The following is a 20,581-nucleotide window of genomic DNA, read 5'->3' on the forward strand; positions in this document are numbered from 1 at the left end:
GAAAACCCCACTGTGGCCCAGCCCTGTTTGTTGGAGGATTTCTGTCACCAGGTCAGCCTCTGCTGATCTGATTCATAATTAATACTGTTAGACTTTCTGCCTTCTTCTTAGAGCTATGCAATCACATTTATGGATATTTTAGAGAATTAAAAAACAAAATAATAATCTGTTCTTTATTCAGCACATTTACTGGGGCCTGCCTTGTGCCAGTCACTATGCTAAGCTCCAGGGTCATGGTGATGACCCAAAACTGACGTGATTCCTGCTGTCACAGCCTGTAGTCTAGTGGGGGAGACAGACAAAAGGCAAACATACATAAGATATTTACCAATTGTGATGGTGAGAAGGAAACAAAATGGGCAGAGCTGAAGATGTGCAAGAGGTTTAAGATGTCTTAAGTCCATTTGTAAATGATCTCATGATTGCAGTTTTTATCCTAACGATTTCCCCAGATTAAATGCAAATAACTTTCATTGTCTGTCTCTTAGGTGTACTCAGCAGGTCCCTGATGAACCAAGGGAACCCTCCACCGTATCCAGGGCCCGGTCCGACGGCTCCGTACCCACCTTATCCACAGCAACCAATGGGGCCTGAGGTCTACCCTCCAGGACCTGTGGGGGGACCCTACCCACCTCCTCAGGGGTACCCCTACCAAGGATACCCACAGTACGGCTGGCAGGGCGGACCTCAGGAGCCTCCTAAAAGCACAGGTACTGTGATGTGAATGAGGCATGTATACAGTTGGTCCTCCATATCTGCAGGTTCCGCACCCACAGATTCAACCAACCACCAGATTGAAAATATTTGGGGAAAAAAAATTCCAGAAAGTTCTAAAAAGCAAAACTTGAATTTACTGTGCTTCAGAAACTACTTACATAACATTCATGTTGTATTTACAACTATTTAAATGACATATACATTGTGTTACATATTATAAATAATCTAGAAATGATTTAAAGTATATAGGAGGATGTGCGTAGGTTATATGCAAATACCTTTCATATAAGGTATTTATATATAAGGGACTTGCGCCACCGCAGATTTTGGTATCATGTGGGTCCTGAAACCAATCCTCCGTGGATACCGAGGGACGACTGTATGTGTATCATGTGGGTGTGCATGTGCGCAGTCCAATGTCACCAATGGAAATGTTTGCATATTTTCTTTGTCACAGAGGAAACTCTGGCCTTTGTTTGCCATGGTTGACATTTCCAAAGCTTGGTGACTGCTTAGGGTGGCTTCTAACTCCTGAGAAGGACTTCTTTCTTGGGAGGGCTGAATCAATTCTGCCTCCTTTCTCTTGTCCCCTGTGGGGCTGATGACTTCCTGGCCGACATGTTTTCTAAAGGCATCTCCTCGAGCAGTGAGGGGGCAAAGTACCAGTTGGATTCTTGCTCTGGCAGCCAGTTTTGCTTTTCAGGTTTAGCCTGTTGGGATTGTTTTATCTCTCAACTTGTTGACCCTCAAGTCATCCTCTTGCCCCTGCTATTGGGGTTGGTTTTCTTTACTAATATGTTTTCATAATTCTATTTAACCTGCTAGCTGAGTTGTCAGCAGGCTTATGAGTCCTTCTTGTGTGCTGGAACAGTGCTACTCAAAGTTTACTGTGCAGACAAGTGCCAGTCCATGAGCAGCTATCAGGCTGCATTGAGATAAATACAGAAAGTGAGAGTAAAATTTTAAAACTTTGAGAGCAATTTGACGTTGCTGTGACATTCGAGCATGGAATCTTGCATTTTACAAAAAGTAGCAGTCTGTGAAGGGTTAGGAAGGAAACATCTTGAGAAGCACTGTGCTACATGTCTTGGTGACCGTTATGACTGTTTTATAACCTCTTGGCTTGCAGAATAGTTGCTCTCTTAGAGCTTTCAGCTTTTGAATATAGCTCATTCTTACTGAGTGCTTATTATGTGCCAGGTGCTCTCCTAAGAGCTTTATATACATTCACATTTAATCCTTGCAACAGTCTTATGAGGTTATTCCCATTTTACGGTGAAGTAATTGAGACACAGAGTGGAGTAACGACTTGCCCAAGGCCACCCAACTAGAAATGGCAGACTCCAGATTTGAATCCTGAAAGTTTGACTGTGGAATCTGTACCTGTATCTTATTGCTGTACTGTTGTCCCTTTCCTGTCTTTTCTGACCTGACACATTTGTCTGAATTTAAGGGCCTTAGGCTGCCTCAGAGATTTTCCTATAGTTTAACCCCTTACTAATCAAAAGTAGTAACAGAACTGACAATTCATTTTATTTCAGAATTTGAGGGTTCTTTAGAATGGGTGGATGCCAAGGAAGAAAAATAGGTTTAAGAGGAATTGTGCGCTCAATATGGGAAAGATTTTACTTTTATGGTGTCAAGTCAGGGGCTGTATTAAGATTGAATAGATTTGAATACCTTTAAAAGATTGTTTATCTTGAAGGAAAACTTTTACAATCCAAGGTTCCGTTTTGTTGTAAGTTGTTATAACACGTGCTTGGAGGACTGCAGGAAGTACAACCAATATAAATCAAAGCAGTTGGCATCCAGGTCTATGACATCAGAGGGGGATTTCCTGAAAATAAATCTCAGTTTCTGGGGTTTCTGCTTCAAAATAAGGTAACCCTGTGATGAATGAAAGAAGGCCGACTGAAAAGACCACGTAATATATGATTCCATTTATGTGCGTTTCAAGATTAAGCCAAACTAATCTATAGTGATGGAGATCAAAATAGTGGTTACCCCCTGGCTGTGGTGTCGGAGGCTAGGGTAGGGTTTGTTATTGACTAGGAAGGACACAGGGAAACTTCTGGGGTATTAGGAGTTTTTTTTTGTTTTTTGTTTTTGGCTGCGTTGGGTCTTCATTACTGTGTGCGGCCTTTCTCTAGTTGTGGCGAGCGGTGGCTACTGTTCGATGCAGCGTGTGGGCTTCTCATTGTGGTGGCTTCTCTTGTTGCAGAGCACAGGCTCTAGACGCGCGGGCTTCAGTAGTTGTGGCTCGCGGGCTCTAGAGTGCAGGCTCAGTAGTTGTGGTGCACAGGCTTAGTTACTCTGCAGCATGAGGGATCTTCCCGGACCAGGGCTCGAACCCGTTTTCCCTACATTGGCAGGCGGATTCTTAACCACTGTGCCACCAGGGAAGCCCTAGGAGTATTCTTTTATCTTAATCTGGGTATAAACATTTTCAAGCCACACACTTAATATTTGTGCACTTTAGTATATGTTATGTGTCAATGAAAAAAAAGTCAGCCCAGCATTTGTATTAAACAATAGATTCAGCCCAGTGCCTCCCTAGGTTGTGTCTTTCACCCATAGCCCTCCTGGTGTATGGTTTGTAGGCCATTTCTGGGCCTGTATTGTTTATACTGACTGTAACTACCATTCAGTGGATTTGGAACATTATAGAGCTTGTCTAGAATAAGTGCTTCCTGGGCTCGGTGGACCTTGTCCCCTCATGCAGAAAATACTCACAGGTTTGGCCCTCTTTCTTACCTTTGGTGTAATTTAAGTATTACATCAGCATTTTTGAGGGAAAAAAATATTATCTTAATTCTTCTTAGGATTAAAAGGCTTTTTTATTTCAGTGTTATCAATTTATCAATGATTTTATAAATGCAGTTGAAAGCTGTTTAACATCCTTTTCTACAGGATTTCTCTCTCTGTCATCAGCCTGTGCATTGTTAATTGCCCAGACCTGTTCTATACCAGGTATGTCAGGGGGTGCCAGGTGGTCAAGTTCTTCTTTCAACCTGGGGTCCAGGTTCTGTGAATGGGACCCTCTGACCCCCCTTTCACTAAGGGATGTGCTTTTTAGGGACCCCTTTCATTTCCTTCTCTTTATATTGCTCCTGGAATCCCCAGTCGGAATCATTCTTGGGGCCTGTATTCTAAGCATGTGTCTTTGAGCTCTCTGCAGAAATTTAGGGGTTTTTTTTCTCTAGCAGGATGATTTTAGATGTATCTACTACTGCATATGCCATCTCTCAGCTGAAGTTCATGTGTGTAGTCCCTTCTGTTAACAGCTACCTAGGTGGAAATGATTTGTTTTAGGGTCTTAGCTACTCTTAATTGGTGTCTGGTAATTAGTAAGGGTTTAATAAAGTGTTGAATGGACAGGTCGGTGGGTAGATGGCTAATCTAAGCAGAATCTTCTTTTGTAGTCTATTTTTTAGTTCAAATTTCATTTTTTCAGATATTGTATTTTTAAAATATATTTTTGGCTGCATTGGGTCTTTGTTGCTGCACGCGGGCTTTCTCTAGTTGTGGCGAGCAGGGGCTACTCTTCATTGCGGTGCGGTGGCTTCTCCCACTGTGGAACACAGGCTCCAGGAGCATGGGCCTCAGTTGTTGTGGCCTGTGGGCTCAGCACTTGTGGCTCGCGGGCTCCAGAGCGCAGGCTCAGCAGCTGTGGCACACGGGCTTAGTTGCTTCGCGGCCCATGGGATCCTCCCGGACCAGGGCTCGTACCTGTGTCCCCTGCATTGGCAGGCAGACTCTCAACTGCTACCCCACCAGGGAAGCCCCTGTATTTTTTTTTAAGCCTTTGTTTTTCTCAGGAAACCATGTGATTGGAAGCAGCAGGTGCTTGTGGGAATGAGGCTTCCCAGGGAGCACACCTGCAATATGTCAAGGGTCTCCTGGGGAGATTTTTAGTAATAATAACAACTATACCAACTAGTATTTCTTGCACTGGCATTAGCTTCACGTAATCTTCATAATGACCCTGAAGCATTAGTCCCATGTTATAGAGGTGGAATCTGAGGCTCAGAGAGGTTGTGATTCAGTTATTTATTGTATAACATACCACCCTGAAACTCAGTGGCTTAAAACAACAGTGATTTATTATTTCTCATGATTCTGTGAGTTGGCTTTAGGGGATCTCTCCTGGGGTCACTTGGGTGACTTAATCCAGCTGTCAGCTTGGCTGGAGCTGAAATGTCCAAGACTGCCTCGCTCACGTGACGAAGGCCTGGGTTTAGCTCCATGAGGCCTCTCTCTACACATCTCCCTTTCCACGGCAACTAGTTTCCAAGAGTGTGAAAGTAGCAGCTGCCAGGCTTTTAATGGCTAGGCCCAGAGCTGGCACCGCCTCACTTACCCTGTATTCTGTTGCTTAAAGGCTGGCCAGATTCAGCAGGAGGGGAAATAGATGCCATCTCCCCCCACTCCTGCTTTTTTGGCAACAGCTTTATTGAAATACAATTCATATACCATACAATTCTCCCATTTAAAGTGTCCAATCCAGTGGTTTTTGGTGTATTCACAGAATTGTGTGACCATCAGCACTGTCTAATTCCAGAAGATTTTCATCACCCCGAAAAGAAACCCTTTGGCAATCACTCCCGATTTCCTTAACTCTCCTCCTACATGAATCTACTTTCTGTCTCTATTGATTTGCCTGTGTTGAACTTTTCTTATAAATGGAATCATGTAATATGCGCTCTTTTATGACCGGCTTCTTTCACTTAGTGTAATGTTTTCAAGGTTCATCCACGTTGTAGCAACTATCAGTGCTCCATTCCTTTGCCAAATAATATTTTATTGTATGGATATACCATATTTTATTCATCTGTTCATATTTTATTCATCTGTTCATTAGTTGATGGACATTTGGGTATCTGCTTTTGAGCTATTTTGAATAATAAATAATGGCTGTCATAAACATTGGTGTAAAATAGATTCCATCTCACTAGGAGGAATAGCATGTGAATACAGAGTGAGAGGAATCATTGGTGGCCATCTTGGCAGACAGTCCACCACGCTCCAATCTTTCCTTTTAACAATTCACCTCTCTCCCATGTGCAAATTATACCCATCCCCTTCTAAGACCACCAGATGTCTCATCCAGTAACTACCTCGGCTTGGAGTTAAGGATGTCACCATCGAGGATGGCCTCTAACCAGCCATGCTGCTCCCTTCACTCCCTACTCCTCATTCCCATTCTGCCCAACTGTACGGAGAGATCAAACAGAATATCAGCACTTCTGTGAAGCTTTCCCTCCTGTATCCCACACCTCCCATAGAATTTACCACTCCTAGGTGCTTCAGCTGCACCCTATACAGACTTCTTTCAAAGCATCTCCTCTCTCCAAATTCAGTTAGGTTTCATGTTCTCTCTAATTTACCTCTTTAATGTCTGACTCCAGTCAACCTTGCTCATACTATTTTAGTTTAGGCTTCCACCATTTATGTTGGTCAAGACTCTTAAGATTGCAAGTGACAGAATCTCAGCCTTAAATATTAACCAACAACAGAGGATCATTGGAGACCTGAGTAAAGGCCCCAGATGATAGATGGTGACCAAAATAGACAGGAAAAAGGGGCACTGAGGGAACAGAGGCAACACAAGGAGCAAAAATCCTACTACAAAAAAGGGGAGGCATCTTCTAATATTCTTAGATATGCAGGGAGATTTCTTACTGAAATAAGAGTAGGGATGCTATATAAAAAGCAACTCAGGATACAAAAGCACTTAGGCAAGGAGCATGTGTCAGCCCACGGATTGGGTTCAAAGACCCATTTGGATAGCCAGGTCTTGCCAAACCAGAACTTAAGGCTTTTTGCCACAGGTAGAAGCTTGACATATGTTTTGGTTATCTATTGCTATGTAGTAAATCACCCCAAATCTTGGCGTTAGAGATTCTATAATTTGGGCAGGACTTGGCAGGAAAGATTCATCTCTGCTCCCTGGTCCTGGAACATAGGAGATAACCAGTGTGCTGAGTTGAGTATGTGTACTTTCTACCCTTGAATGGGATTTACAAACTTTCCTTCTTGGCTTTCAGATTTATAGTTGTCTCAAGGGGCACTATTGGGTTGGCTTACACCAATAATACAGAGGAAGAAGCTGTTTGGTTTGGCAGATGCTTTGGAAGGGAGAGAGGGATGGGAGCATGACTGCTGGCTGTCTCACTGCTGGGAGGGGTTACGTGATGCCCATGCTGAGAAGCTACTATGTTTATGCGTGTCCCGTCCAGGCTTGGGCTTTTCCACTCTTACTGGCTTGGTTTGACCCTCTTGTTTCCCATGAAGTTAATTTAAGTTCAGCCGTATTCTGTCAACTGTTTCAGTTTCAGTGAAATCTTGTACTTCTGGTTCATCATAACAAGAAATTGTTCTTTTGAGTGCAAAAAAAAAAAAAAAAAAAGCCCCCATCCAGTATCCCTTTTCCCCCTCTCCCTCCTTCCACGTGGCCTCTCAGTGTGGCTGACTTGGGCCTCACAGTGTGACAGCCTCAGGAGGTCTGGGCTCCTTAGGCGTTAGAGTGCAAAAGTGGCAGCTGCCAGGCCTTCCTTTAAAAAACAAACGGACAAAAAACTTTTCATTTAACTTCTAATTTTGAAAATATCCCAGACTTACAAAAGCTTTGCAGAAATAGTACAAACAATTCTGTATACCTTTCACGCAGATTTCCTCAAATCTTCTGCAACTACAAGGTAACAACGATCTCCCTGGCTTTTTTAGTGCCCAGGCTCAGAAGTCTCAGCACATCACTTCCACCACACTCTCTGTCAAAGCAGCCACAGGTCTAGCTAGCAGAGATTCAAGGGGAGGGGAAATGGACTTTACTCTTGATGGGTGGGTGACAAAGCCACAGTGCAAAATGGCACATGGGTGGGGAGATCTTCAGAAACTCTACCCCCAAGTCCCAGTGGTGATGGGTGAGCTCATGTTCAGTGAAGCATTCTAAATAACAAAACTCTAGGTTCTTATGAATAAGCCATAGTAACAAAACTGTTTAAAGTGAAAATTAAACACAACAGTATCTCCAGTCTTAGGTCAGAAGATAGGCCATCTGTCTTTTTAAGGAAAGTTCTGTGAATTGGTTAGAAAGTCATGAAGTCCGAGGTTTTTAAATTCTCTCACCAAGTGGTATGGACTTATATACACTACCAAATGTAAAACAGATAGCTAGTGGGAAGTAGCCTCATAGCACAGGGAGATCAGCTCGGTGCTTTGTGTCCACCTAGAAGAGTGGGATAGGAAGGGTGGAAGGGAGGGAGATGCAAGAGGGAGGGGATATGAGGATATGTGTATATGTATGGCTGATTCACTTTGTTATAAAGCAGAGACTAACACACTATTGTAAAACAATTATACTCCAATAAAGATGTTTTTAAAAAAAAAAGAAAAAAGAAAGAAAGAAATTCTCTCACCAAAATTGAAATGGCTCCCACTCAGATACCTTAAATCATTGGAAATGTTAGAGTTCTCAGCTTATCACCCTTCCCGAGCTCATGGCAGACATCACTCATCAATTCTGGCTCTAGCTGCTCAGCCCCAAATTTGGCTTCAGAACCCTCCTTACCGAAGGATCCTAGGCAGCCGCTATGAGTGAGGCTTGAATTGTTAGGTAAGATGAGGCCATTTTACCATTCCTTGCTAGGCCGAATCCCTCTTTTTAGAGATACTAAAACTGAAGTACAGTGAGGTTTAGTGACTTGCCCAGGGTCCACGAGTTTTGACTAGGATGTAAGTCCTGATTCCAAGCTAAATGCATTTCTTCTTTATGGCCTGCTGCTGCAATCCAGCACTGATTCCACAGCAATTCCCAGACCACCTTCCCTCCGCCTCCTCCCTCCGCCTTGCCCCCCAGCCACCGAAACAAACACAAAAACCTGGTAGTTATAACAGGGTACCACTTTCCTAGTAGACAAGTGAAGTGGAGTGTGATAAAAGCTGGGTTCAAATCCCCTTATTAACACGAGGACCTGGGCAGATTGTTTAACCTCCCTGATCTTTGAGTGTGCCTGCCTCCCCTTGTAAGCTTCCTGAAGGTGATTTTTTCTCTCCTTCATCTCTGCTTCCAGAGAACCTAGAACAGTGCTGACACATGGTATATGCTCAGTAAATATTTGCTGGATGGATGGAAATATCACCAGTTCGAAAGGTGGTTGTGAATTCATGCTCCATGTCTGGTCCCCTTTCCCTTTGAGCCCCTTCCCTTGCTATTTAACTCTTGTGAGTCCAGATACTGAGGTTTTATTCTTCTGGGTTAAGACCGATATCTGACAATGTATCGATGTAAAATAAAATGAATTCTGCTTCAGCAGAGCCCTTGGGATGCCCCCATGGAGTTCAGAAGCCTGATTGGCCTTTGAACTGGATTTCTCAGCCTGTAAAAAAGTGCCCCTGTTCTTGCTCTTTGTAATTTGAAGAAGCAAAAGGGGGGAGCACCTGTTCCAGGGGAGCCCTGCCGGGTCACTGGCCAACCAGCAAGATGCTGTGAGCGGCCTTTCCTCAGTCCACCGTCAGAGTGCCGACTGGTAACATGGCCTGGTGCACCTGCACACTGCCTTTGGTGTCTGACACTGCTCTCATCACTCAGCACAGGGATAAACGAGAAAGGAGTTTAGAAAGGAGTTTAACCGTCTGGCATCTCTGGCTAACTGGCTTGAGGTCTGGAATTACAGCTTGGCTTGTTTGAGCCTTTTATGCTTTTTTTTCATCAGAAACTCCGATCAGGCATCGTCATTGCCCTGAGAAGACTTTTCAGCATAGATAAAGTCCAGCTCAGTACCTTCTTTCTCTGCCAGGCATCAGATGACAGAATGTCTCAGCAAGGACACTGCCTGGTGCCACCTAAAGCCGCATTGGCTTAGGAATCTAGGTGGAGTTTCTCCAGTTCCCTGAGCTTCTGTTTCCTTATCTGTAAAATTGGTATTATAGGACTGTGGCAAAGCGTAAACAAAGTCATATACCACGTAGAATGTATGGGCAACCAGGGACTTAGCACCCTCCCTTGGCCCACACCACTTTTCTGAATTTTTGCTTGTGGTTGGATGGGGGTGGTGAAGACAGGAAGCCCTCAGGGGAAAGGTGGGGAAGCCAGTTGCTGGGGGTCATTCCTGATCTACCCTGAGAATCCCCACCCTTCTGAGGCAACCGTGGGACGGACAACTCCAAAGTCATGTCATCTGCAGTTTGTAGCCTTATAACTGGTCTCCCTCCTCCTGCTCTTGCCCCCTGCTGTCTGTTTTCTCCCCAGACCCTCTAGAAGCTTCCCTTATCACTCAGAGTAAAAGCCAGTCCTTAGGGTGACCAGCCAGGCCCTCCATGAGCGGGCTGCCCCCATGCACTGCTCCACCTTCACAGGCCGCCCCATTCCCACCCCGGTCTTGGTATTTGCCATTCCCTTTCCCTCTCCTCCGAAATCGACTGGGCTTGTGTCCTCTCGTGGTTCTTGCTCAGCTGTCACCTAGTCAGAGAGGCCTTCCAACCACCTCCCCTCTCCCTCTGCCCCATTTAAACAAGCACCCCAGCCTGGCACACTCTCCCCGCTATGCCCACCTCTTTTCTCTTCCCAACACATTGTTCACATGTCCCTTGGCTGCCTTTCTCCTCCTGCTGGAACGTAAGCTCCTTGAAGGCAGGGACTTTTGTGTGTCATGTTCACTACTCAATTCCAAGTATGTGCTGACTGGCTGAGTGTCCCCTCCCCCAATGTCCTCTGCCTGCACAGGTGCCTTTGCAGCATTCTACTTCCAGCCTTACCTGGGGTCCCTGTTCCTCCTCATCTCCTCCGTACAGAATCCTGGGAGTGGCTCCAAGGAGCTGCTACTAACTGAGTTTTTGCTGTGTCATGCCTGGTGCTGAGCACTGTATATCCATCAGCATTTAATTAGCGTGACAGCTCTATGAGGTGGGTCTTACTAAAGAAGGGTTTGCCCAAGGTCAGAGCTAGTAAGTGGCGAGCAAACATTCTAACACCATGTGTGACCTGAGAGCCTGTTCTCTATGACGGTGGAGCCTCAGGAATAGGTGCCAGCGCCCGAGGGCTCTGCCCCGTTGCTGCCTTCCAGTCTGGCTAAGGTCCGCGCTTGGCCTACTTCGTGCTGCTTCCTTCTTGGTCTCCTGGTTTATCCTGATCTCTGCCTTCTTCATGGCAAGAGTTGACTGTCTTGCGAAATACTTCTTTATATCTTATGCTCACTTGATCTTTGTTCAGTTAATGCATTTAACCTTCGTCCTTCCTCTTGCATCTCTTAGCACACATTCTGGGACGTTCAGTTGAATCTTCTAGTGCCCAAAGGGCATTTTCATAGAATTCCTTGGAAAAGTGCCCTTATGTCTCGCATGGGCTTGGGCCAGCATCTTTAGAACTTCAGCCAGCCCTGTCAGAATCGGGACACTTGTGGTTTCTGACTCAGCAAGTAGGTCTGGTCACATAGACTCTTTGCTATGAGAAGAGAGACAGACCCAGTGGCCACAGGAGGGAGGTCTCTAGAAAGGGAGGAAGAAGAGGAAGATGAGCAAGGAAGGGATATGAGAGGGAGACAGTATGGTTCCCAGACCTAGCACAGTAGCTGGTAGTTAGTAGTGCTTCCAGAAAGATCTACAGACAACATGAAACCTCGGGGCCTGTCTAGAGGAAGGTGCAGAAACTGGGGGCAAATGGGACGGTTGCCTGTGGTCTGATCCAGCCTGAACTTGGCCCCTCAACTAGGAGAAGGCGGGCTGCTTATGGGGTCCTCCTGGGATACGTGGCTCTTGATAAGGGCTCTGACCCCAGCTGTTTCTCTCAGCACTGCAGGGGCCCCCCTTTCCCTATCTCAGGGAGGGCAGGGACCTTCATGGCCCATCAGGCTTAGAGCTTGCTGATTCTTGCTTTGGAGGGGAAACTGCTCCTTCTTACTTTTTGTCATGGTCTACTGGCTTCCATTTAGTGGAGGCTTTGCTACCAGCCTGGGTTTCTATGTGATAGGCCAGAGGTTTTGATTTACCTGAGGATAAAAAGGTTTTGGTGGAAACAGTTCCTCACCTAACGCTTGGGCGTGCCAGAGTAGAACCTATACAAGTTAAGGGCTCAAACATTTCTTTTGCCCTCCTTAATGGTTTTCTATTATTCTTAGAATAAAGATCAACATTCCAGAAGGTCTTGAGAGGTCCTTCATGGTCTAGCCTTGCCAGCAGATTCTGTTTCAATTCCTCAGCCTCACCGGGCCTCTTCTCCCATATGGCTTTTGCAAATTGTATTTCCTCTGTATGGCTTGGAAAATTCACACCTCTCTTGACTCAGTACAAGTAACCTATTCATCCTTCCCATTTCACTCCTGTGTCACTTCAGTGATGCTGAGTGATGCCTTACCCCCACCCCGGTCTGGGTCAGCTTCTGTCCTTCATAGTACTCTCTGGGTTTGTAATTTTACAGCCTTGGCTCTAGTTAGAGAATTACGGTCTCCACCACTGTCTGAAAGCGTGCTGATAGTAGAGACCTTGTCTAATTTGACTGACCACTTGATTCCCCAGTAACTACTTGTTGAGTGATTGAAGATGAGAAGTTTAAGGATAGCACAGGGAACTCTGCTCAATACTTTTTTTTTTTTTTTTTGTGGTACGTGGGCCTCTCACTGTTATGGCCTCTCCCGTTGCGAAGCACAGGCTCTGGACGCGCAGGCTCAGCGGCCATGGCACACGGGACCAGCCGCTCCGCGGCATGTGGGATCTTCCCGGACCGGGTCATGAACCCGTGTCCCCTGCATCGGCAGGTGGACTCTCAACCACTGTGCCACCAGGGAAGCCCTCTGCTCAATATTTTATAACGACCTGGTTGGGAAAAGAATTTGAAAAAGAATAGATACATGTTTATGTATAACTGAATCACTTTGTTGTACACCTGAAACTAACACAACATTGTTAATCAACTACACTCTAGTATAAAATAAAAAGTTAAAAAAAATAAAGATACGCAGGAGAGAAGACAGGGTGAGTTTCTGGAATAAGCTTTTTCAAGTGTTAAACTGTGGGTTTGAGTTTGCAGAAAAGACTGTTTTGCACTACTTTTCACTCCCTCACGTTATTCATTTTTTGGTCTGGGTTCTGAGCAGAATATTCACTGTGGAGCACTATTGCAATACTGGCAGTCACAGGTATGTGAATTATCAGAACTGAGAGATGCAGCTTTGGGTCATTTTTGCCTCCACTGAGTGGTCTGGTCCCTAAACATAGTAACAACTCTCATAGAAAAAAAAAGTGTTTTCCCATTCATAGTCCAGATACCCCATCATCTCAAATCTTTTTTGTCTTCTTATTTCCTAGGCAGTTCTTACTTACGTGCACGTGTCATTTGCACCTGGCTGCCATTGTAGTGTAGATTCCATTGTGTATTCTGTTTTCCCCCCAACTTACTTTGTCATAAGCAAATTTCCTATAAGGCAGGGTTTCTCAACCTCAGCACATTGACGTTTGGGCCGGATAATTTTGGCGGGGGGAGTGGGGCACTGTCCTGTGCATTGTACAATGCTTAGCAGCATCTCTGGCCTCTTCCCACTAAATGCCAGTGGTATCTGCTCAGTTATGACAACCAAAAATGTTGTCCAGACATTACCAGATGTTCCCTAGGGGCCCAGAACCTGCCTTTGAGAACCACTGCGATAGAGTCTTCATAATGAAAACTGTACGTTGGGCTTTTGAGCCCAGTGGAGAAAGAGGCCTTCCGAAATCAGCTTCATTAGCAGCTGAAAAATTCATGACTTTTTCTGGTGACCTGCCCAGGAAGAAGGCTCCGGGAACTTGGAGCTATAAAGAATTCCCTCTTGACCTCTTACTGGGCAGACAGGCTTTGTTTCTGAGCCTCTCTGGTGGGACGGGAGAATCTGGGTGTTTGATACCAATTCCTAGATTAAAACTAGGAGGACAAGAAGAGTTTGAAGCCAGTGGTCTAAGTTTTTGAACATTTAATATTAATTATTGTTGAATAGTTAATAAATAATAGTTAAATAAAAGAGCTAATAATTATCAAGTGGTTACAGTGTGTCAGGCATTTTTATGTGTTAACTCATTTAGTCCTGAGAACAACCCTCTGAGGTAGATCTTTTCTCATCCCCGTCATGTAGATGAAGGAACTAAAGCAGAGAAAGCATGAAACTTGTTCATGGTCTCACAGCTAGGAGGTGGTAGAGCTGAGGTTCAAACCCACCAATCTAACCCCAAAGCCTGTGCTCCTCAGTGACTACCATTTATTGAGCACCTAGTGAGGTGCCCAGCTCTGGGCTGAGAGCTTTATGGACATGGCTTCAATTCTTGCAGTAGTCCTTCCAGGTAAGTGGTGTTATCCCAGATCTTACACAGGTGGAACCTGAGTCTTAGAGAGGCTGTAATGTCTTGCCCATGGTTCCCCAAGTGCCTGACATGCTTCCATGTGTCATGGGGCCTCCCATGAATGAGTGGAAGTTGTTTTTTTTTTTTTTAAACTTTGTCTTCTTTTCTTTTTGGAATCTCACCACTCACTCATTCAACAATTGTGAAATGCCTTGTGTAATTTAGTGCGAAGCACTAAATAAATGTTACTGTTTCTAATTAGATCTTGTTCAGGTGCTTTGTGTACATTATCTTTTTTAATCCATACAGTGGTCTTGGTGGTTTCCTATTTCAGAGATGAGGACACAGGTTCAGAGAGGTGAATTAACTGGTCTAAAGTCAAAGAGTAACTCACTAAGCCATGAATTGAACCCAGGTCTGTCTGGTTCAAATTGTATTCTTAACTTTCATGCTCATTTGCATTGCATTAGGAAATACCCTTGAAATACTTCAAAATATTAATAATATATATATATATATAATATTTTATATTATAGATATAATATTAATAATAACATGCATTGTTAACAGCAGTGAAGAGGTGGGCTCTCTGAGTATGACGTGTGTTCTCTGGGACACTCAGTTGCGACTCTTTTCCTTTCTTTTCACAAAAGCAGATGCGATTGGCCTTTAGTGAGTGAACTGGGCTCTTGGCACCAGTTTTGATTCTCATTCCCCGTATTTGTGACCTCAGGCTTTAACTTGATAGATCTGCTTAGCTAGGCCCGCGCTTAGATGAAGTCCTGTGCGCCTGTCCCCCAGCCCCCGCCCTGTGACTGCACTAGGTCTGGGAACTGGCGTCACATGAAGACAGTCCGGTCATGAGGACACTGGGGGACCATAGGCTCCTAATGGTGGCCTTGGGTTTTTCCATCTTCTTGGATATAGAGACACAATCTGTTTTGGTCAAATGCTTCATGTAAAACACTCTTTTGCCTTTTCAAAAGCCTTGGCCTGCCCAGCGCTCAGGGGTAATGGAGTATGAAAGGGCAGCTGCTCTTTGCAGATCCAGTTTACTCAGCTGGCCAGGGAAGTGTGCTCAGTTGGCTGGACCGGGCTGGCCCAGGAAACGGGGGTGTTTGAAGTCCTACCCTGCTCCCAGACCACTCACCGCCAGGTGCAGCCCAGGTTTTCTGCTCTAGTACTGCGTTTACCCAGTCTTGAAACTTGACATACGCCTTTCGTTCACATCTCGCATAAGCTTTTTAAAGTTAGGTTGATGTAAACAATGAGGAAATTAGTTTGGTGGGCAAGGAAAGGTAGGCTGCTTTGGGTAAAAGGCATCCAGGGAAACTGGAAGGTGCAGGTGGGATAGATCAGGTCGTCTCTAGGATTGGAGCCAGGACCGTGGTGTTGGGACCGCCCTGTGAGTGAGGTCACCTAGGGTGGCGGGGGCCTTTCCCTAGGATACGTCCTTCCAAATAGCAGTGAGGCATTAGCTGTGCCGAGAGGCCGGCCCGGTGCCCGAGCACAGTCCGTGTGGCTCTGCCTGCAACCTCAGCCATTGTGGCCCAGCGCCCATGGGCACCCGCTTCCCCGTGGTCAGTGTGGTTAGCCGCAGGGGAAAAAATCTATATTCTGCTTACATTGTGGCTCACCAGAGCTGAGACGCTCCAAAAAGCGGGATGCAGCACAGGCCGATCATAACTAAAATGCTGACAATGAAGATGGCGAGGGCTGGTGTCTGTAGATGAGGGCTTAGCCCAGCGTTCACTGACACCAGTGTGGGGACCATGCCCAGCATGGTCAGGGGCCAGAAGAGTGGCTTTCTCCAAACCCTGATTTAGTGCAGCTCTGCTGTATCCCAGGCCACTTACTCCTGTGGTACAACCGGGTTCTCACACAGAAAAACATGGCTTCATTCTAAATTACAGGAGTTACTTTTTAAATTACAGGAATATCTCTTCTTTATAGAAAGTAAATAATACCCATTCTTCTGCTATCCAGAGACAGTAGTTAACATCTTTGTATAAATCTTTTGGTCTGTGTTTAGTTTTTTATGATGCAGCCCTTTTTTTTTTGCGGTACGTGGGCCTCTCACTGCTGTGGCCTCTCCCGTTTTGGAGCACAGGCTCCAGACACGCAGCAGGCTCAGCGGCCATGGCTCATGGGCCCAGCCACTCTGCGGCATGTGGGATCTTCCCGGACCGGGGCATGAACCCGTGTCTCCTGCATCGGCAGGCGGACTCTCAACCACTGTGCCACCAGGGAAGCCCGATGCAGCCCTTTTTGAAATTTGACTAGTATGTTAATCTCTGTCCAGGAAATATATTTGCAGCTAATATAAATGCTACGTAAAAGTGTTGTTGGGCGTTTTGGGTTTTTTTCTTCATCTTAAATTCATCAATCTGTGTACCCTCAGCTGCATCTTGGTCCCGTAGAATGTGAGTCTTGCGAGTGGCAGTCAGTGGTTTCCGGTGAAGTCTCCATTGCAGATGTTAATCTCATGCTGCTGACTTCATGCTGGGCGCCCCCAGCACCGCCCCCCCACCCCGCCCTACAATACACAGTGCTTTTCCTTCTAGCCATTTATTTTATTTTTTTTTTACAGCAGCAGTAATACTTATAATGTATTATCTGTTTACTTTGTGCCTGGCACTGTGCTGCTTTTCAAGGCGTTAATCATCTAATCTTTATAACAATCCCAAGAGGTCGGTGGTGTTACTGTCTCCGTTTTTCAGGTGAGGAAGCCGAGCCACAGACAGCTTAACGGAAATGCATTTTACCAAAATGGACTATGCCAGGTGTAGCAAGCTCAGCCCCCAAGCCCAGTGAACCTGCATCCGCAGCGGCTGGACCTTGGGGGCTACAGGGATGAAGAGGACCCAGCTCCTGACCTGAGTGCTGGTCTGGCGGGGGCTGAGAGACCCACTGGGACCAGCCAGTGAGTGGACCGTGACAGTATTTGTAGCCTGCCCTGCCCTTCTGCTGTTGGACACTTGCCTTGGCTCCCTGAGGGAGTGGCTTCCTCCTCCAGGAAATACAGACTTTCCTATCCACTCTTCTGGGAAGCCTTATCAGCTCGCAGCCAGGAAGCTTGCTGCTGTGTGCCGTCAGGGCTGTAACTCTTTTAGTTTTGAGAGGCCAGTACTGCTTCCCTCCTTGTTCCCCTGCTGGCCTCAGTGGCTTTTTTCTCATTATATCAGTGGTGTGCTGCATGTCCAAGCTAGGATCCTGGTTGGAAAAGGTGGCTCACTCCCTAGGGTGCCCTTATGCATCCTCAGCCTCCTAGACCTTAGAGGCTTTCTGAAGCTGGAGAAGGGCATCCCCACCACCGCCCCACACACGTGCAAGTGCATGCACACGCACACACGTTTCCCCTAGAGCTTGCACCTGGGTGTGTGTGGTGATGTGGAAAGCTTTGTTCTTGGTGTCCCAGGCATCAGAACCTTTTCCCAGGGACACAACCTGCTTAAAGACCATAAATTGAGAATAACCTAGGAAAGATTTCAGTGCTTTTCAATTGCATTTTCCTTAGGGGAAAAAAAATTTCCATTAGCCTTACTTTTTGGTAGTGTCTTGGTTCCCTCTGAACTTTTCCATTTAACCCTGAAATGAGTCCATTTGGTAGCCTGGGATACCTTGTCAGCCTGGAGGATTTTGGAGCATGCAAGATTCTTTTCGAGTTGTTCTTAATGGGTAAAAATGGACTTTTGCTTCTGAGAATAGGTGTATTGTGGGTAGTTCATAAAGGATCAATATTCTCCGGCCCCGCCCCCTCCCCCCAAAGAAGCCCTGTCCAAGTACCCTTGGGCAGCCATGGGTAACCATGAGTTCCTCAAGGCTGTGGGCACAGTACCCTAGGCCTACAGATCTGAAGGAAAGGCTCTCAGGAGGGCCCTCTGGAGAAAGTGTCTTCTGGGGCTGCGGGACTAACTGTCCCTGGCCCAGCCAGGCTCGGGCCCCTGAGCTCCTTTTGCTTGCTTCACTCTTTCCCAAGATGATCTCCTAGTCACATGGATCCCTTTGGGGATAGAGTGATGGCCCTGATACCAGGGACTGCCCTCAACCATTTCAGGAAAGTTCAGGATGAGCCAGGATCTCTTGAAGGACTTAAACTGACAGAAGTGGGAGTGACACCCTTCCTTAAGAACTTAAGACTGACAGGGTCTTCATATTTTTTCTTAATAGTGCTTTGCCATTGCTTCAGAGAATAGCCAGCTAAGCCTGTATCTGCAGCTTGCTTGCAAGGTAGGCTGGAAACAGCTTTTCCAGCTGAGGTAAAAGGTGCAAGACAAATCGTTCATTCACTCATTCATTCGTTCACTCACTCATTCCATGTCCCCTATATGCCAGGCCTACCGAGTGCCCTGTGCCAGACTAGGGGCATGGCGTGGTGAGTGATGCTGGCGTGTTCAGCATTTTTATCCAGGTAGAATCAGGAGCTAAGGGTCACCAGAACTCGTCTTGGAGAGCAAAAGGAATTCCTCAGCAAGACCTTTCCCCTGTGCAGACCTGGGAGGAGGGTAGGGAGGGTGAGGGGTTGGCAGAAGGATTCTTGGTGGTCGCCAGCTCCAGCTGCTGCCGTGGCGGGGAGGGTCACTGGGACAGCTGTGAGGTTGTGCCTTATTAGGGGGCAGTGCCCCCAGCCCTCCTGGGTCATCGCCCAGCAGCCTGGCATCCACAGGAGGTGGCCCGGCAATACCTAAGGGAAACAGACACCTCTTTTACCCTATTTCCCTGTCACTTGTTGGTTCTTCAAAAAGACCTCAGTTCATTGTGTAGAAGGAGAAACTTGTCTATAGACTCCGCTAGCAGCCTTACATAATGCCCATGTTGCTTCCAGGTGTCTCAGCAGTTAGGGAGTCCTGCCTTCTGTCCTTCAGGTCTCTGTCTTGGGAGTACCAATGGCAGCTAACAAAAACCAAGAGCCTGCTGTATACTGGGCACTGGCCTATGTGGCTTAACTCATTAAGTCCCCAAAAACCCAATGACGGAAGAGGTGCTATTATTATTCCCATCTTACAAGGGAGGAAACTGAAGCTAGGAGAGGTTGTCACCCTTCAAAGTGGCACCGAGAGCGGACCCCGGGGGATACGACTCTACAGCCACCTCTCCATCTCCACGGTGTTTCTTGGCGAGCTGCTAGGAGGCTGCGGTCTGTTTGTGCTGTGATCTCAGGGGTGCGCCTGACTGGGACGACAGCAGGGAGGCAGGAGTGAGCCCTAGGCCGAGTGTGCCGGGCTTTCAGAGTTTGCTGAGAGCCCTTCCGTTCTCCAAACTGACGGGGCTGTAAGTAAACCCACTGCTTTGGGCAGCTGAACCTTGCTCATTGGATGGGGAGCAATCAGCTGCCTTCCGTCCTTCCTGAGGTGTTGGAGGCTCCCTGTGTACGCTGTCCACCTCCAAGGCTAATCTCACCTAGTTTCCCACCTCAGCCTTTCATAGCAAGGATTAGCCTGTCTCTTCCTGTTTCACCGGAAAGGTGGTTGGTCATGCTGTTGGAGACTTATTTTTGGATTCGGCTTCAGTGACAAGCTGGCTAGAACTAGTGGAGTTGACCATGGAAGGAAGTTGAAGTTGTCTTCCTGACCTCCAGCCCTGCCTGCCTAACAGAGTTCTAGTCCCAGCCCTGCAGGCCGGGGTCCTGCCTCCCCTTCTCCCCTGGGGAAGTCTCTGGCCTCACGTTTGCCAAATGACCCATCTCAGTGGATGTGGTGGTAGTTTTCAGGACCCTTGGTGGTTGACTTTTGGGTGGCTTGTGGCGGTGTTACAGAACAGCAGGGACTGTTGGGGACTGCTTGGCGGAGCCCAGGCCCCCCACACGCAGTTCTTTCCAGATCTATAAGGATGACCTTTGGTGCTGTGAAGCGGTAGGCGGTGTGCCTCAGGGGGCAGAGGGTGGGGTGGGGGGGCACTTGTTACAAGTCAGGTGTGCCTTGCTTGAATTACCTGCTCACCACGCTCACTGAGGGTGGCTCTCCTGTCCCGTCCCCCCCTCAGAGCTCACCATGTACCAGGGCTCTAAACTGGGGTGCCTTCAGGTGAAAATACAGCTATTTTTACTGTCTGCCAAATTAAGCTTGACCAAGGAGGAAGAAAACAACCTCGGGCATTTTACATAAATGTGTCTGCTAGGACTGTTAATCAGTAACTCAGGAACCTGGTACGTGCAGAAGCCAGTTGTGGTCTGTATACCTAAGATAAAGACACATTTTGTGTTCAATAAAAGCGATATGGTGGTGTTTGCCTTGTTAGAAAATGCAGCAAGACCTATTTGGATGAGGCTCCTGAGGCCAGTACTCAGTGTGAGTCAGGCTCATATTGCCGATGGCAGAGCAGCCTGTGCCTGTCTGTGCCGGGGCACTAATTGTAAGAACCCGCAGCCACTTCCGTGGTGATCTCTGCCCATCTGGGCCCATTCCAAAGAGCCAGCACCCCTCAAAGGAGGCTCTCCCCTTTTTTCTGTAACCCAGTGCCTGAAACCAGAAAAATAATTTTCCTGGTTTCTGTTTAGCATCCAGAATCATGGCAGTTGTTGTCTTATATTGAGGGGCCACTGACAGTGGGAGTTTGAGGCTTC

At 46.7% G+C, this 20,581-nt stretch overlaps 1 protein-coding gene across 3 annotated transcripts in view; it reads left to right on the forward strand.

Annotated features, from left to right (window-relative positions):
• CYSTM1 (cysteine rich transmembrane module containing 1) overlaps positions 1 to 20,581 on the forward strand; it is a 71,596-nt gene that overhangs the window by 27,881 nt on the left and 23,134 nt on the right. For all 3 annotated transcript variants that reach the window (XM_081233439.1, XM_081233437.1, XM_081233438.1), the window contains exon 2: positions 489 to 710. In XM_081233439.1, the coding sequence (XP_081089565.1) occupies positions 509 to 710 (202 nt within the window). In that variant the 5' untranslated portion in view covers positions 489 to 508. The remainder of the gene's footprint in view (positions 1 to 488; positions 711 to 20,581) is intronic.

Source organism: Mesoplodon bidens (assembly GCF_964165515.1).
Source record: "Mesoplodon bidens genome assembly, chromosome: 4".
NCBI classification, from domain to species: domain Eukaryota; kingdom Metazoa; phylum Chordata; class Mammalia; order Artiodactyla; family Ziphiidae; genus Mesoplodon; species Mesoplodon bidens.